Source organism: Crocuta crocuta, unplaced genomic scaffold (assembly GCF_008692635.1).
Source record: "Crocuta crocuta isolate KB4526 unplaced genomic scaffold, BGI_CrCroc_1.0 scaffold246, whole genome shotgun sequence".
In the NCBI taxonomy this organism is placed as follows: domain Eukaryota; kingdom Metazoa; phylum Chordata; class Mammalia; order Carnivora; family Hyaenidae; genus Crocuta; species Crocuta crocuta.
Window position 1 is genome coordinate 2,693,388 of NW_027531902.1, and position 18,331 is coordinate 2,711,718.

General features: G+C 54.4%; 1 protein-coding gene across 1 annotated transcript in view; it reads right to left on the reverse strand.

The window, feature by feature from the left end:
• Positions 1 to 6,589: 6,589 nt before the first annotated feature.
• Positions 6,590 to 18,331, reverse strand: part of BABAM2 (BRISC and BRCA1 A complex member 2) — a 397,283-nt gene continuing 385,541 nt past the window's right edge. Inside the window, exon 12 of the mRNA XM_077774132.1 lies at positions 6,590 to 6,910. Within this exon, the coding sequence (XP_077630258.1) occupies positions 6,847 to 6,910 (64 nt within the window). The 3' untranslated portion in view covers positions 6,590 to 6,846. The remainder of the gene's footprint in view (positions 6,911 to 18,331) is intronic.

Below are 18,331 nucleotides of genomic sequence, written 5' to 3' on the forward strand. Positions count from 1 at the left end.
GAAGGAGGGGGAAGGGGAGGAGGGGGGCGGTGCGGGAGGAGGGCTGTGGGGCTGGCAGAGGCGTGACCGCTGGCCCCAGGAGTGGCCAAAACACAGCGGCATCTACATGCCTGTAAGGCAGGGGCAAAAAGGATTGTTTTTTTTGTGGTCAGTTGAAGCTTAAGAGCAGGGACAGGAAAGGGAAAGGACTAAAGAGCAGGCAAGGCTTAACCTGGGCAAAATCTAAGTGGCAAGAGAGACATCAGAGACACTTTTCTGAGCACTCACGACCTGCCAGTGCCGGTCCAAGCATTTCACGTGTCCCAATTCACGGAGCCCTTCTGACTGGCCAGGCCCGCGATGGAGGCCGGAGTCCCATTTTGCAGAGAAAGGAACTGGGGTCAAGCGGCTTGCTCAAGTCCACGCCTCTACTAAGTGGTGGAAGCAGCATTTGACTCAGGCCGACCGGCTCCAGAGCCCGTGGGCCTCATCTCCCACAACAAGCCAGTTAGCCAAGGGCTTGGTTTCACCGAAGCCGGCCACGGTCGGGGTAGTTCTGCGCTACTTCTGTGATTCCCCCGTGGCCGCCGGCTGCTGACTGCTGGCACGTGGGGCGGGCAAGGCTGGGGGGCTGCTGGTGCCGGGTGACAGAAGGGAAAGCAGAGGAGGCACCCCGGGGCGGGGGCAGCCTGAGGTGCTGGTGCTGTGCGGGCGGAAAGCTGGGTGGGGGGAGGCAGGTGGAGGCAGCTGTCTGGGTTGTGCAACCCGCCAGCCCACGCAGGCTGACCGCCCGGGTGTGCGGAGGCCTCCCCACCCCACCGGGGCCGGTGCTGGAGCACCAGGAGAGGCACTGAGGCAGAAGGGGCAGCAGCCGGCTGAAGCCCGGGCCGTGTGTGTGAGTGAAGGAAGGAGCCTCCGAAGAGTCTTCCCCCAGACTGACCCTTGTCCCCCGTCTCCTGTCCCCAGGCGTGACACCAGCCCCCAGCTGGGCTATGAAATGAGCCCTGGGAAAAATCCCTCCATAAACCTACTTGACCTTATGCCCCCAGATGACGACGGACTCCGAAGCCGTACCCCGGGGAGGTGGCACTCATTCCCAGATGATCTCTGGCCTGCCTGGGAATTGCCCTCAGAGCCCTGACGCCTGCCTTTGCCTCCCTGCAGTGGTGGCCCATCCGCTCTCTGCAGGGCCGGAGGACCGAGACAGGGCCTGGGATCCCATGCATGATGCTCGAGAGGGCTTCTGTCACTATAGCACCCACCCACCGCCTTAGTTCTGAGGGCACCTGCTGAGCCAGCCAGAGGTCACTGCGAGCTGGGGAGTCCCGTGCTGCAGCCCAAGTGCGATCATGGAGCTGAAAGGGATGAGTTCTCCTGGGTGAGTCCTAACTGAGCTCAAAGGGGACAGTCCAAAGAGACTCTTTGGAATGAAGAGACTTCTATGGAGGGACTGCTCCTCGATGGTGTTGAAGCAGTGGATGGTGGGTTCTGTTCTGGAATGCATATCTGTCACACCTTCCACACGCCACGTGGCTCATCCCAAGACGGCAGCTGGCCGAGCCTGGGGAGGGTCATTCTGGTCATTCCTGGGTTGCCTGTGGGGTTACTTTTATTGCCACAATTAGTCATAATTCATCATAACCCCAAGCTTGACCTCTCAGACTTATAAAGCGTGGCTCTTCCAAAGGGGTCAGATGAATGGAGGAGGAACGTGGGAGCCTTGAAGAAGAAGGACATGAGTTATGTTAGGAAATAATCCTTGGAGTTCTTTTGTATTTGCTCTTTGCCCGGGAATCCAGTCGTGGATCCTGTGCTTTTGGAAATAGCCTGGCCTTCCTTAACAACTGCCGCAGTCATTCCCATCTTGTTTCCCCAGATATCAGGTCATTATTTTAACTAAGTATGTCCTGTAGCCACACAGGCCCGTCTGCCTGCACGAGGACTGCTTCAGAGTCCTATAGTCGAGGGCACAGGGATACCCAGAACCCCGGGTGGTGAGGCCTTGGGAACAGCAGACCTAGGCCCGACTCTGGCTTCCCCCTGATCTGGCCCAGGCCCGCCCACCCCAAACCCCTCTCCTCCTGCAAAAAATGGCAAAAACCAGGATATGAATGTCTTGTACACAATAGATGCCCAATCAATCTCTCTCCACGTGGAGAAGCTTGATAAGGGAAGTGGAAAGAAACTGAGTCCTGGGCTCGTTGCCTTTGGGTAATAAGAGGGGGAGGGATGGACAGGGAGAGGAGGAGGAAGGGAAGGAGAGGCAGAAGGCAGCAAGGATGAATGAATAGGTAGATATACAAGCTTCCTGTCCTCAGTTGAGATATTTAACTTCCTTGAGGCTCAGTTTCTGGATCTGTGAAATGGGGAGAAGAACATCTACTTCATTTAGTTGCTTTGAGGGTTCAAAAAGACAACGTACAAAAAGTGGCTAGCACGGAACGCCATTTATAGCTCCGTAAGGACAGCTAGCACCACTACCCCCACCCAGCACCCATTTCTACTCGCATCTGGTCCCCTCTCCTATGACTCTATTGGCACTATGCATAATTACTATAGATGCATAACCATAAAGGTGAGGTTTCTTCTCTCGCTCTCATTTCAAAAAGCGCCAATGAGTGGAGTATGATGCCACCAACAGCATGAGTCGTCATCTGACGATGAGATGGTGTGTAGGAGAGCCGTGGGATGGGCCAGTCCCCGTGAACTGGGGCAGCCTTCGGGGCTGGCACTATTTATAGGCCCAAGCAGGAGGCCAGCCGAGTGTGGTTATTTCTCTACCAAGGCTATGCCTCCAAAACAAAGAGTCGGTGGCCGTCAGGAACCGAAACTGAGTCAGAAACAAAAGTGACCTGTGCCGCTCTGATTTTCCTGCCTGCAAGAGCAGGTTCCAAGGTGAATAAGCAGGTCACTCGGGTGTTTGTTCTCGAGCGCTACGTGGAGCAGCGCGTGACGAAGTGTGGCGGGGGTGGGGACGCCCACAGACACTTCCCAGCGCTCATTCGCTAAGATCAAGATGACTCATAATTTCGTCTTCCTAGTGATCCAGACAGGGTCACTCTTCCAAAGGCCACATTCATTGGCAGCACTGCTCAACAGGGGCATTCTGACTTTTCAGAAAAAGGCCAAAGTCAACATCAGAAAATCATCTTTCTGGTCTGCAATAATGATAGCAATAGCCACTTGTTATCAAACTTTCCTGTGGGCCAAGCACCGTACTTGGTGCTTTACGGACATCTCTGATTTTATCCTCACAACCGTAGGAGACAGATATTTGCTCCCATTTTACAGATGAGAAAACAAGACTCCCAGAGATTAAAGGAAGACCCGCCCTGGGATCTGTGGACTCCGGCAGAAGCTCCCACAAGCATCCTCCCCTTCCCATCCTCTTCCCACGTCTGCATCCAGTGACCTCAGATTGGTAGCTTGAAATCGATCATGGTGGGAGTATTTACACCGTGGAAACTGGCAAACAGTGCAAATCACTACTCTCCTGTTTTTCTTGTCCTTTTTTAAATCCCTGAAGAGCTGCCTGCCAGCCACCAAGTGGGCAGCACCAGGAGTCAAATAGAAGTCTCTCTCCTCGGGGTGCCTGGGTGGCTCAGTTAAGTGTTGACTTCTGTTCAGGTCATGAACTTGCGGTTCGTGAGTTCGAGTCCCACATCGGGCTCTGTGCTGACAGCTCAGAGCCTGGAGCCTGCTTGGGATTCTGTGTCTCCCTCTCTCTCTGCTCCTCTCTTTCTGCTCTCTCTTTCGCAAAGATAAATAAATATTAAAAAAAGAAGTCTCTCCTCAAGTTCACATTCTTTCCAGATCATTCCCAGGAGCAAACTGGCTCTGTCATGAGCCCCATCAGGCTGGAGGCGGTGGGTCCTCAGGAAGCCGAGTGGCTGGGAGAAGGCTGAACGCGGGCGGCCCGGTCTCTTGCACCTCCACCCCGGGCCTCCCAGAAGATGCCTGGGTATCACTAGTCAACACATCGGAGTCCTTCTCCTCGTCTGTGCTGAGTTAAAGATTCAACCGAAATGACAAGGGCTGACTGAGCTGGAGGCAGGATTTATGAGGTAATAATAATGTGCTCTCATACACGACACTTTTCTTCTTCAAAGCATTTTACAGCCATTTACTAATTAGTCCTGGGCTGCACACTGTACACAGGTACAACGTGTGACCATCGGGCTGAACTAGCAAGAAGCATTTACAAACACACAGGTGACTGTCACTCATTTATGAGCACCACTGGCTTCTGTTGCTGTCGGGGGCAGTGAGAAAACTCACAAAGGCTGATTGTGAATCCTTAGCATTCGCAATACGAAGTGGCTATAGTCCCCTTCTGCTGTTTGGATCCTCCTAAGAAAATCAGCCCAAACCCTCCCCCTGTGGCAAAGGAGATAAAAGTCCCTTTAAGAGTCATATACTCCTCATGTTCACAGACCTGTACATGGCACGTCAGCCTTTGCTGGGAAAGGATTGTTTTGCGAGAGAGGTGTGGGCATACACCTGACGCGGCACTGAGGGTCTAGAGCCCGGGGCCTGGGTCGAATCCTGACTCTGGTAACTGCTGGCTGGTGGTTGTGGTTAAGTCACTTAACCTCCCTGTTCTTGTTCCCTCATCTGTGGAAACATCTGCCCAGGGGCTTGCTTCACAGGCCTGCTGTCGGGACGCCGAGACGAAGTGTGTGCTGGCACGTGCCGGGCTCACCGCCCGCCTGCACAGTGTACCGTCGGCGGTCTGGTGGCCTGAGCCGATAGGTGCCCCTAGAGGTTGGCACGGGCGGGAGGCCCAGATCACACTGCCCGCCGCTGGCTGGTGTTGCTACTGACTGGCTGTTTGAAGTGCCAAGGGTCCAGGCCGTGTGACCCCGCCCCCTAACTACCAACCACCCTGTGATGGAACCGGTGCTGGAATCCCCTAACCGGGTCTGCAGCCCTGACTCAGTCAACTGTGGGCAGTGAGCCCTATCCGCACCCCTCTATGGGGGGCCGTGGCCACAGCCTAAGTGACAGCGTCATGGGGTGGAGAGAGTGAAGCTTGGCCCGCCGCCGCATGGAGGTAGCATGGACTGCCGGCTGGCCAGGGGCAGAAGAGGCTCCAGAGTGGTCAGCTGGCTCAGGGCTCAGAGAATCATCCCTGCCCCCCCCACCCCCCCGGGAGTTTTATCACAATCCAGATGTCCCGGCCCTGACGGGTGAGACCTGATTCAGCAGAACTGTAGTGGCATCCAGAGCAGCAGCTCTTCAAAAAGCTCCCCGGGGGGCTCCTGATGAGCCAAGTCCTTGTATCACGAAGAGAAGGGACTTACTCAAGGCCACACAGACAGCAGCTGGCACAGGTAGGGTGTGGACACAGGGCACTGGACTCTGGCATGGGAGTTCCCAAGGTTTCAGGGCAGGGGGCAAAGTACCCACGTGATGTAAGAACCCGGAGCTGGGCGGTCCTCTAGCTGGGACTGGCTGTGGGGGGGGGGTGGGGGGGGTGGTTCTGTCCTGTCCCAGCCACTCTCCTGCCTCCTGGGACCACTCCTGGGTGCTGGACAATACAGGAAGGAGAAGGGGCCCCTCACGGGTCCCCACAAGGCCTCTGGGCTGGTCCCCTTTCAGGCTCACATGGTAAAAGGGGAACCAAGCAGCATGAGGCCCCGTGAATGCCTACAGGTGGGCGGGGCCTCACCTTGGGCTGGGAAGGAGGTGGGGGGGTAGCAGCACAGGCCCCGCAGGCGCAGGCCGGCTGCTGGCTTCTCTCACCTGCGTGTGCAGGTCCTGCGTCCTGTGCTAAAAGCCTTCAGGACAGGACAATGCTAAGCGAAAGTGGCCATCCTGTAAAGCGGTCAGGGTGGCTGTGCCCAACTTGTAAGGGGGCTACGGGAAGTGGCGGGATGGTCTGGAGAGGCCTGGCCCCCAGCTCCAGGCTTGCTCCCCTCCAGCTGGCTGGAGTTTCTGTCGCTCTTGGGCCTTAGTTCCCTCTGTGCACTTAAGGGGGCAGCAGGGGCGAGGAGCTGGGGGTGGAAATAAGAACAGTTCTGACAATCCATAATCCCTAACTATAGGAAAAAGGGGGCTTGCTCAGGGTGGCTTCCCCAGCTGCCTGAGGCTGGGGATCACCCATACGCACCCGTGACGGCCCCCAACACCCAGGCTCTGGCCTCCCGGTAGGAGCTGCACAGGGCTGCATGAGCCCAAGCAGGGCTCCCATCGGCCTAGGGAGGGGTGACGTGAGAGAAGGACGGACGGATTCCCTGGCAGGTTCAGCCAACTCTGTGCACGGGTCGCCCACTCAGGGAGCTGGAGGGGTGAGGGTGGGGGTGCTGGAGCCCAGATGTTCCTGAGCCCCAGCCTTGGGTCTGGCTGGGTGGGTGGGGGGGTGAAACCATGCAAAGTGGCCAGATTCATTCAGGCAGCTCCTTTTTCGATGGAGAACTGCCCCAAGTGGGAAATGCTGGGTGTGAAACACACACACACACACACACACACACACACACGACACTAGTTTTAGGGACGAATAAAAGCAAAGAGGGGGTATAATCTTAAAACTTTAACAAGGTCTCAGACACAAAGGCTTTGCTGGAATAAGGGTGTGTGCATCTGTGGTGTCTCCCTTTCCCCGGAAAAATACTTTGTCATAATTTGTGATTTTATTTCTTCCAACTAAGAAATATACCGAAGGACACAAAGAGGGAGCAGCCGGAGGTGGGGGCCAGGTTGCTGCCGGCCAGCTTCAGTCTGGGTCCCAGGCGGGCGCTCAAAGCCGCCGTGGGAGCAAAACGCTGCCATGAAGGCGTTCCAAGTGGCTTCCAGGAAGCGGCCGTATGTGCTGACACGCATGTGGACGGAGCAGTCTGGCTGGCCACTTCTCAAGGCTGGTGTTTCCTAGAGCTTTCCATTGGCAAACGCTGCCTCCTGGAACTGAGGGACAAAGGTTTTGAAATAAGCCCTGGTGGGAAAGAGGGGGAGAAAAAAATTGTGGTTAGCACAAACAACTTGAAAAAAAAGTGCAACTCAGAGCTTTCAAGCTAACTCAGAACAGTTGTTATTTATTGTTCGTGCATCTGGGGTTGGATTTCCCTTCCCTGCTGATGCAAAGCCCTCTGGATTTTTCCAAGGGAGGTACACACAGTTCACCACTGCGCTATCTTGTGTGGATATTTAAAGGGCCTGTAGGCAGACCTTCCTGGCGGCCAGTTCCTATTAGACATCAGTGCTCAGCCTCCCTCTGCTTTTCCCGGGCCAAAGACAGGGGCCTGATCCCCGCCACAAGTCAGAGAGTGGCCAAGCTAGCCACCCCGTCGTTTTTGTGACCTGAAATATAAAGAGAATTGTACTCTTCACTCAGTTGGATCTTTGACTTCATATAGACAAAGAGGGTCTAATAAAATGGATTTCTAAGGGTTCCATGGTCTCCATTTACTTCCAAACATATGTGCGGTTTGGCCTACTGGACAGAAAGCCAGGCTGGATACCAAGAGAACGTTCCTTGGTCAGTCAGACTGGCGACAGGATCTGGGGCAGACCGTCTGGCCTTCCTGGAACCCAGATTCAAATCTGTGGAGACGGGCTCCATGTTCTCCACGGGCCCACTCTGCCATGCAGGGGCTTCATGATGACCCAGACGGGGCCGCTGCCCTGCAGGAGATCCCAGTTTAGGGGAGGAGACAAACACATAAGCAATGCCAACCGAGGCGGTCAGGCACCTATGGAGGTACCGGGAGGCGGCAGGCTGGCACAGTCGGTGGAGGTGGGGGCAGGGAGTAGGCATCATGGGTGTTCTAGGCAAGAAACAGCTGGAGCAGAGACGGGGGCCCGGGGAGGCTTGCTGTGAGCCGGGAACTCAAAGCTCTGCCGTAAGACAAAAGGTGACGTAGGAAGTGGAGGGGCAGGGTGGGCACCCCCTGCCTCTGGTCACCGGGCTCACCTCTGACTTGTCTCTCCCCCGCCCCTGACTCACACGAGGCCAGAGCAGTCACAACTTACTTAGCCAGAGTGGCTCACTCAGAACCACAACATGAACTAGGACAGGCCACCAAGAGGCCCTGTCACCACCAGTACCACAAAGGCCGCAAACGGAGCTCCTTCAGTGCAGAGGTGAGTAGCCCTACACAACTCAAAGGTCCTGGGGTCCCAAGGGGGAAGTTACAATGACACCTGACTGCCTGCCCGCTGCCCCAGTGCCAAGTCTACCGAAACTTCTTTCAAATGTCGCCACTTTGGCTTTTGCAGCCCTGGCCTCCGCGGCCTCGGTGCTACCTCCTCTCTCAGGAAGCTCTCCTCCCAGTGACATTCCACATCCTTAGTCTCCTACCTCCCTTCTCCTCGCCGTGCTCCCCCAAGGGGCCCTCTCACTGGGACCCTCCCATCTTGCCCCCTTTCCCCCCCATGCCCCTCATGCCTGACGTTGTTCTCAGGCTTGGCTCCCGTAGCACAGAGCCGCGCAATCCCGGCCTCCATCCTCATTTCCCTCCCAAACTTCCCATCCCATGTTCAGGCCACCTGCGGGACCGTGACCTGGATGTCTCTGTGATTCAAACCAGTGTCGTCTGAATGAAGGGTTCCTCAACAGTATGTCTCTGGACGTGCTTTGGCCCATCTGTGCTTCTGTAACAGAACCCTGTTTCCACGGCTCCCACAAGCCCTGTCGTGAATTCATCCTGATGTTCCTCTTCCTCCTCCACAATGTCCCTCCATCCTTTGGGACAACCCTCGGCTCCAGGTCTTGTTACCTTTCAACAAAACTGCTGGACTCTAGATGCTGGCGAGGATGTGGAGAAACGGGCACCCTCCTACACTGTTGGTGGGAATGTAAACTGGTGCAGCCCCTCTGGAAAACAGTGTGGAGGCTCCTCAAAAAGTTAACACTAGAACTCCCCTAGGACCCAGCAATAGCACTGCTGGGAATTTACCCAAGGGATACAGGAGTGCTGATGCACAGGGGCACATGTACCCCAATGTTCACAGCAGCACTCTCAACAATAGCCAAAAATGGAAAGAGCCTAAGTGTCCATCAACGGACGAATGGATTAAGATGTGGTTTATCTATACGATGGAGTACTACATGGCAATGAGAAAGAATGAAATCCGGCCACGTGTAGCAACATGGATGGACCTTGAGGGTGTTATGCTGAGCGAAATAAGTCAGGGAGAGAAGGACAAATACCCTATGTTTACACGTATAGGAGGATTAGGAGGAATTTAACGAAGGACCACAGGGGGAGAAGAAGGGGAAGAATAGTTGGGGAGAGGGAGGGAGGCAAACCGTGGGAGACCCTTGAATGCCGAGAACAAACTGAGGGCAGATGGGGTGGGGGTGGAAGGGGGCGATGGGCAAGGAGGGGGGCACTTGTTGGGATGAGCACTGGGTGTTCTATGGAAACTAACTTGACAATAAATTATTTAAAATAAAACAAAAAACAAAAACTGCTGCAGACGGCTGTTTCTCCCCCAGGGGCAGGCTTACTTCACCTTTCTGCTGGGACTAGAGACATTTCCTTCGAGTGCGGGTCTTTGTCGCTACTGGAAGTTCCCCTGACTTGCAGCCTGGCACGCCATGGTTTTCACTATGTGGCTCCAACATGTTAAAAAAGTTGTTTCCGCTCTTCCATTACATTTTGGGGCTCATGCAGCCCTCCCTGGAAGCTAAGAGAGCTAACGATCCTCTTCCAGAAAAACTGTGGGTATGCCGCCCACCCGCCTGCAACTGGGGAGGTCACAGACTCCCCGAAGTCCATGCGCGGTCCAGGATGCAAGCCCCCCACTCCAGTCTGGCCCCCTGCTCTTCCTCACATGTGCCATTTTCCACCTCTGGGCTTTACCCGTGCTCAGGCCAGAGCATCTGCTCCCAGCATCTATCTGTCACATACGCTATATGTCTTCCTGGCTGGGCTGCGCAGCGGGCCTCGGAAAGCAGGGAGCACATATCCTTGGTGACCCCGCAGGCCGTCCTGTAGGCAGCGCTCAGCAAGACCTTCGTGGCTGTGATTAAGGTACCTACTGCCACCGGTTTGCAGGAGGAGTTAAAGCATGTCCGTTACATGCTGTTCAAGAAGGTGAGAGAGTAGCCTCAGAAAGCAGACACATGTGACATGTAGGTACTGAAGCAGCGAATGCAGCCCATTCTCAAACTTCCAATTATGCCAACAATTAGAAGGATAAAGCAGCCTCCTCTATCCACATCCTGCCTAACACGGCCCTGAGCTGGCTACACAGTCACCGTCTCTGAGACCTAAGAGCTCAAAGCCCTTTCCTGCCAGTTGCACCACCACAGCTGTCCTGATGGACGGGAGGGACTCCATGGGGTCCAGAGAGCCACAGACCTAGAGTGAGGCTGGCAAGGCAGGGGAGGCCCTGGGCTGTTTCTCACCGCCAGCAGGGGCGATGAGTCCAACCTGATGTGATGCCTGCATGGGACCATGAGGGAAGGGAATCTTGTCACTGTCTGCCACCGCCCAGGGTGCGGGCCACTCATTCCTCCCCCATGTTTCATCTGCTGCTGTTCGACCAGCGACATGCGTGTGTTCGCTGGGGGACAGCCTGGTGGTCTATCCTCGAGGGTCAGGGATTGACAGGCTGCCACCAACGTCCACGGTATTTGCTCTGCTGCCTAAGGTGTCCAGTGGAGCATGACCAATCCCAGGACCGCTGGCCTGGGTGGGGGCCCCTCCCCAAGTTACAAGTTGGCCCCATGACAGGCACCGCTGAGTGGACGGGGCTGACTGGGGCGGCCCCTGGGCAGTGGGTCACATGGGTCCCAAAGCAAATCTGATCAGCTGTTGCTCCTTGGAAACTTGTGGGGTAGGGGCTGCCACAGTACCAGCTCCTTAGACCAAAAGGTCTTGGCAAGAGGGAGCGAGCTTTAGAACAAGTTCTTCCCTTCTTCAAAAAGTTCTGGAGTTTCCTGTTCTGTCCTGGGCTTTCCCTCCAGGGCGAGCTGCATGACGCCAAGGGGAAGCAGTGCAGAGAAGGGCTATTTAAAGGCATGAGGCTCCCAGCTGTTGTCAGCTAGCAGCCCCACTGGGCTCCTGGCGACGCCAGTTCAGGGAGAGGGAGGAGGAGAAAGGGGAAAATGACAACTGGCTCCCACCCATTTATAGATTTTTTTTAAAGTGCTGTTTTCATTTATTTCACTTCTTATCAGAGAAAATGGAGAAGTGCCCAGGGCACAGCTTGCCAGAGGCGCTAGTCATCTATCACCTTTAAAAAACCTCTGACCCAAAGACAAAATGTATGGCAAGCTTTAAAGTGCAAGTGTGAGGCAGGGTGGGGGAGGGAAGGTCTCCTCACCTCCCCACTAACTGGCCAGGAGGACCCGCGGGCAGAGAGGCCCTGAGTCAGTCAAACTCATCATTTCTATTCACGCTGGAAGGGAATTTATTTTTAGCCCAAATTTGAGCTGAATGCGCCTTAGGACAAAGTAAGGTTCTGACTCTCTTCACTGGTCTTAGTCCCTCTGCTCTGGGTTTTATAAAATCACAGCTCAGTCCAATCCCAGAGTCTCAAGTAGGAAGAATAAAGCTTAAAGAATGGACCCCAGGCTGAGGCTGGGTAGGTTTTCCATAAATTCAGAGCAGGAGTGGCTCCCAGCCAGGCCTCGGCTCCCAGGCATGACAAGGAGCCAGGCAGACAGACCCCTCGGCCCAGGCGTCCGGGAACAAGCTCAGCAGGAAATCTCTTCCCTTCTCCAGGAGTGGGATCCTTCATCTACAGAGTGGGGCCCTGAAGGCTGTGGGCCGGGCAGGACGAGGTGGGGAGTGTAGAGTGCGCTCCGTAGCTGGCACATCTGGGCCCGAGGGCCCGCACTGCTCTTTACCGGCTCTATTGCTCAGGCAAGTGACGTACCTCTCCAGCTTTAATTTCTTCAACTACAAAAGGGGGAAAATAACCTTCGATTGCTTTAAAGGCAATGAGATGGCCCAAGTAGGCACTTGGCCTGGTGCCTGGCATAACAGGTGATCAAGAGATGTCAACGGTTACCGTGGGCACCAAGCTGGGTCTGAGGGGAGAGGCTCTGAGGCTGTGGCAGAGGGAGTCCCTATGTGGAAAAACCTAGGGTCCTCACCCTCGGTTCATCCTTTCCGCCATGGCTTGTTGGGTAACTTCTCACTTATCACATTGGGAGGGGCAGCTGGAGGCAGAGATGGCCAGTGTCAGGAGCGGACGGCCACCCCAACTTGTCAGGACACCGTGTATCTGTTGAAATCCAGCCCGGAGCTGCTAGTGGTGTACTTGGGTTATCGAAGGGCAGGCTTTGTGGTCAGAGGCATCTGCACCCTCGTTTGTCTTCTGCTCGAGCTGCTGGGTGTGTTTCCGTGTGTGGCTCTGATCAAAGGCCTGGTCAGAGAGGAAGCTGCAGCTGTGAACTAGAGGGATGTTTAAGAATCACAGGGCTCTGGCGGCCCAGGATGGGGGTGTCCAAGTTGGCTGAGTCCCCACACAGGTCTTCTGCTCAGGGCAACGTGTATTGAAAGGGGTAGTCAGTGGGTCAGGTGGAAAGAGTACTGAGCCACGGAGACATGGGTTCAAGTCCAGGCCTTGACTTGTCGTGTCATCAGGAACTGGGACTCAGTGCCTCACCTGGAACAGGAAGATTTATACCTGATGATCTCCTGGTGCCACCCACTTATGGCTCAGAGATACCCACATGACTTGGAGCAAGCCATTTAACTTCTTTGTGTCTTGATTCTTCATCTGTTAAGTTGGGGCCCTAGCCAAGCCCAGGGCCCAGCGTGTCACAGGTGGTGGCAGGGCGGAAAGGCGGTCGTGGCGGCTGTTATCATCTGAGGCGCCTTCTCACAAACACAACAGGGTCAGCGAAAAATGCTGCAGGGCTCTGAGGAGCTGTTTAGCGTCACCACGGTCCGCACACGACAGGGATGGAAGGCCAGTTCCCCAGCCATTCCTCTGCCATCCCACTGAGGGGAGGTCCCACAGCAAGTTGTTAATAATCAGTGTGCTCTGGGGAAGCGTCTCTGGAGGCCTGGAGAGTTACCCCAGGGACCATCAGGGAAATCTGCAGAGGCCTTCGGGTGAAGGCAGTTAGGAATTGTGCCCAAAAAGGGCTCATCAACAGGGGTTTCCCTACTGGAATTGTAGTTCCGTATTTATTCAATGGATCTTTCCAAAAGAATAAAGATCTACATCTGAACACACGGATCGATACTGCTTTAAGAAGATCATAATAGAAACCGAAAACAAAGCCCAATGAGGTTGGGGACTCTGGAGAAGGGGAAGGGACCATGTGGAGCAGGTGGAGTGTGGCTGCCAGTGTGGCAGGAAGCCCTGTTGTCTGTCCGCAGGCAGGAAAACAGAGGCTTGGTGAGTTCAGTGGAGATACGTGCCCCATGGTGCCCTGATCCCGGTGCCACTAGGGCGCATCTTCCCACAGGCAGGAGACCCTGGGGTCTCACTGCCTTCAGCCTCGCTCCCTTGGGACTCAGCATCGTACAAAAAAGCCTAAACGATTGTCTTCTTCCGAAACGGGACTCGGTAGTCTCTTTCTGGAATTTGAAAATATTTTTCTCTGGGCGATCATGAGACGAGCCTTATGATGTCTGCCAGAGTCAGGCCAACGTGGTGGCGGGGTGGGGTGGGAGAAGTGGTTCGGGGACACGACCCTCGTTGTCAGGAAATCAAGGAAATATGAATCAAGTCAGAATGCATTTTTGCAAAGAGGCAAGTTCCAAGACATCTAAGGCCCATTTCTTTCCTTGCTTTTCTGCTGCAGCTGTGACTTCAACTGGCACATGTTTTTAATCAGTCATATGAAAACCGATTGTGGTCTGAAAATCAAAGCAGTCCTGTAAATAGTGAGACAAAGTCCTGCTAATCATTTCTCGTGGTCTTGCCTGGTCCTCACTGTCCTGGACAGGCCACTGTAAATACTGACTCATCTGAGGTTACTCTCCTCGTGTCAGAGGAGTCAACCTTAAAATAGGATCTCTGCGAGGAGTCCCACCTCTACTTTGATGCCCTTCACCCCAAACCCTCCAAAGGCCCCTGTGAAGTCTGCCTATCTGACTCTGGGCGCCTTGGTGGGCAAGTGACTGGCACAATAGAAGCTTATTTTGTAGCTGCGCCCCAGGCAATATCCGCCTGGCTCCCTGGCATGGGCTTTAGGAACAAACAAGTGGTTGTAACTGGTTCACAGTCTCCCTAAATGTGCCTATCTCTGAGCACGCCTGGTTCATTTTTAGGGGGTCCAAACTTGAGAAACAAGAATATCAACATGACTGAGATGCAAAGGCTTGATTTCTTACTGGGAACATAGCATCCCAAGCTCACGCTTTGGGTGGCAGCCCCCACCCTCAGCTGGAATCAATGTTCCCTCCGCTGGGTCCCATGGCACCCTGGGCCTCCAACCTCAGGCCCAGCCACGGTCTGCCTCGAGTCTGGAATGTTTAGATTGGTGTCTAGACGATGTCTTGTGCAGCTCGGGCTCCTCGCCTGTGAGACTGCTGATGGCTGAGACTGTAGTCTCAGTATGTGTTGAATTAAATCAAATGCTGTTTTAGGAGGACTTCAACAACCAACCGACCGAGATCCATTTCTAGACATCAAAGTATTGGGATGGAATCTGGCTCCTTCTAAATCACAGGGTATTGGCAAATGCTTACTAAAATGATCAAAATTACCTAGTGGTTCTCTCTCCAAGGAGGCCCTCTGGAGCCTGGCCAGTTCCTTTGGGCCACAGCAGCTTGCAGCCAGCTTCTGCATCTGCAGGGGTGAGGCCTTGTCCCCAGGGACTGCAGGTGTCTCTGCCCCCTTGGAGTCCTCTGGCACGGTGCACGAGAAGGCGGTGAAGGAGGACAGGAAAGGTCAGCTGGCCAAACGAGAGGGAGGGACAGGTAGTCCTTATGGGCTCCTGAGCCTCCCCCAGCCACAGGGCTGCCATCCTCCACTGCGTGCCATCTCTGTGTGCACACATCTGTCATATTCCATACTCCATTCTCCCACAGCCACCATACACTCCCTGATGGCAGGACAGTCATATCCATCTGCCTTGGTGCCCCAGGTCTGTGTATGGGGCTTAACACATAGCAACTCAGTATTTCTAATGAATGTAGACATTTGGCTTAAAGACGCTTTAGAATTGTAATATTTTGGAACAAAAGGAAATCTCAGAGGTCATACAGTCCAATCACTACAGTGAAGGGAAAACTGAGAGCCAGAGAAGTTGGTGGCTCCTTGAACACAGCAAACAATAATCATAGGTGTCAGCATAGGTCTTCTCTGTAAGTCTCTGGATGGCGGAATTTAGGGATGGCACATCCTTAGTGCCCAGTACTGCTCACCTTCCTGTGGGCCTCACAGCAAGCAGATACTAACCTGGTGCATGAATGAATGAATGAATGAATGGATGGATGAAGGCCCTCCAAGGCTGGAGGCCCAGGAGCTGGGGGTAGTCCTCCCTCGCATTCCTCTCAGCCTGATGCTGTTTGCATCCTGAACCTAACTGATGAGAGGCTGGGAGGAGGGGGTACCCTGTGGCCACTCAGAAAGGCTGGGCCCCTGGGTGGGGGAATTATCTCAGGGAATATCCCCTGAGATAATGGGCTGCACCTGGCTGGGCTGAAGCCAGACAGTGGAGGTGGGGGGTCTGGGGAGTGTGGCAGTGCCTGGGGACCCAGAGCAGAGCCACAGGCCTGTGCTCGTCCTGTGTCCCCCACTGTGCCTCGGAAGGCAGGTGCCTCAGCAGCGGGCACCGGTCTTCTGCTCCCCCTGCCCAGGGCTGCACAAAGAGGAAATGAGCACTGGCTCCTGCAGACGGCTGTGTGGATGCCCGTGAAGGGTGCCAGGAGCCCTCCCCAGGCCTGGCCAGGATGAGGGCTACTCCTGCGCTCACCTGTGCTGGGGAGAAGCGACCCCCTGTCTGACGGCAGTGAGTCAATGCCAAGGTCACAGATGATTCTCCCCTTCTTAGTCAGCGAAGGGGGAAACACCAAAGGATAGACCTGAAAGAGGAAGTGCCCGGGGTCCCAGCCACGTTGGCCATGTGGAGTGTGTGTCCGAGGCCCCGAATCACACTCCAGTGGGGACTGTGCCTCAAGGCTCCCGCTCGGCACTGCCAGACCCCCGCAGGGCCAGGGAACCACTTAGGAGACGGACTCTCTGGGGCATAAACAATCCTATCCTCCCTAGAGTCTCCCTGGAGCTCTGAAGTGGTGTTTGCCTGGCTGGGGATCGGGGTTCTCCACTTAGACTCAGACTCTGGAGGCTGCAGCTCATGTCTTCCATGGCTGCCGGGGCCAGCTTTTCATCACTCTGGCACTCTGAGTATTCACCCCCCAAGCTGGGTGTTTACAGGTACCCCTTGCAGACCGAGGTGGGGGGCAACAAGGATGGCTATGGTCCCTCTTCTTTCCATTCTAATCCTCCTGCCTGGCAGCTAAAATAAGACCCCCAGATGTCTGGCTCCCGGGGCTTCCAGATGGAAGATTCAATTCCAGATGGAAGAGGCAATTCACAAAGAAGAAATGATTCAATGGGAGAGGCTGCCTGAGGCCTGCCCTCCCTGCTGGGCTGCAGTGGCCTTAACAGAAACTTCTGGTGGGCTATGCTGCGCTGGGCGTGTGGCAAAGTTCTCCAGAAGGCTGGCAGGAGGCAGCCTCCGCAGGGTTCTTTCCACTCTGCACCAAGCCCGGGGCCCTGGGTGTGCTGAGCACAAATAGCTCTGGCCCCGTGTGTCAGTTACGGAGAGCAAGGGCTGGAAGGGAAGACTGCGAGGCCATGAAGGACATACAGCGTGGCTACAGGAGATTCATGCATGGTATCCAACATGCCGGTTCGTAGGACTGGTATAATGGTTGCCGTGGGTTGTGAAATCAATTTAGGGCGTCCCAACCAGCATGAAAAGGAAACAAAATAAAGGCAGAGTGTATCACACGTGGTGAGGGGTAAGAGTTTTTCATGAAACTTTTGTTTTAGTTATAAATACGGAATTAGGTTATAAAATAAATATCTTCCCGTGGATTGCGGTATAAAACCTGGAAGCCGTAAGAACAAAGGAAGGGGGTGCCCGCTACATGCGAGACATCGTGCTCATTGTTTCCATCTATTTTATCTACGTTCACTTCTCCTCACAGGCCTCCCACTGGGGAGGTATCAGCAGCTGTTTCTGCCAGTGAGAAATCTACGATTCAGAGATGCAAAGTCACTTCTAAGATCACCCAGGTCATCGGTGGCAATACTGTGTACAAACCCAGAGCTGCTGGATCCCCGAGGACACTGTTTTTCCACACTGCCATGGTTTCCGGAGGAGAGAGAGGAGGAGCAGGCCGGGGCCTTACCTCTGGGGCTTCTGTGTGACGCCGAGTCACTAACACTGGAATTGCCGACAGCCCAGGAATGAAGTCAGTTACTTACTGCCAGCTCCCATCACACCCACATGTGTTCTTACAAACCCCCGCTAAGCGGCCCACCCTCCTGGAGGTTTGTGTGCCCAGAGGTGTTGGCTGGTGTTTTCAGTCCCCTTCTAGGGACCTGCACTGGGTGGCTTTTCAGTAGAATTGTGACTGCAATAACAAGGGACAAAAGCATGAGCGTGGCCTCCCTCTCGCTTGTCCCCTGGGTTCCTGGAAAACTGAAGCACCTTCGTGAAGAAGGAGGCCTACTCTCAAAGTCTGTGAGAAGGAAAAGAAAGTGCGGGAAGGACATGTGCAATCTACCCAGGTGCACATAAGAGGCATCATAAATGTTCTCTGAGTGATGAGCCCCGGAAGAGCAGAGGGCAGAAGGTCTTTTAATATTAAGGTCATTTGGCATCTTAAAACTCTCCAGGGTTGTTGAGAGGTACTATGTCTGTAAAGTGCTATAAAACAGGAGGTATTATTATCTTGACATAATTGAGCTGCAGACTAGGAATGGGGAGGCCTGAAGGGTGATCGTGGCTCTGCCTCTTACTGGCTATGCGACCTGGGATGGGCCACCTCACCTCTCTGCGCCCCACATGCCTCATCTGTGAAGTGAAGGGATGGCTTCTGAGTTCACTTCCAGGTCTAAAGCACTACTATCCACTATTATTATTATTATTATCATCGCTTTAGTAGCAATCCAACCAATTTAGCCAGAGACAGTGTCTTCAGTGGAAACAGTAATTAATGAATGACCTCTCCCTGTGCTTTGCTAGAGGGGTTCTCTCAAAGCCTTAATAAGCATTGTCAGAGATATCACACATGTCTGAGGTTTCTAGATCTCTCCTTTGTCCCCAGATCTGACGTAGGACCCCAAGACTGGGTGGCCATCAGCCACCCTGGCCACCTTCCTTCCATCCTTCAGACCAGCAGACAACCACTCACTCACTCGGTCACAGACAGCTCCTGCTCTAGTGTAACGGCTGGACCCTGCAGGGATCAGGGAATGCACCTGA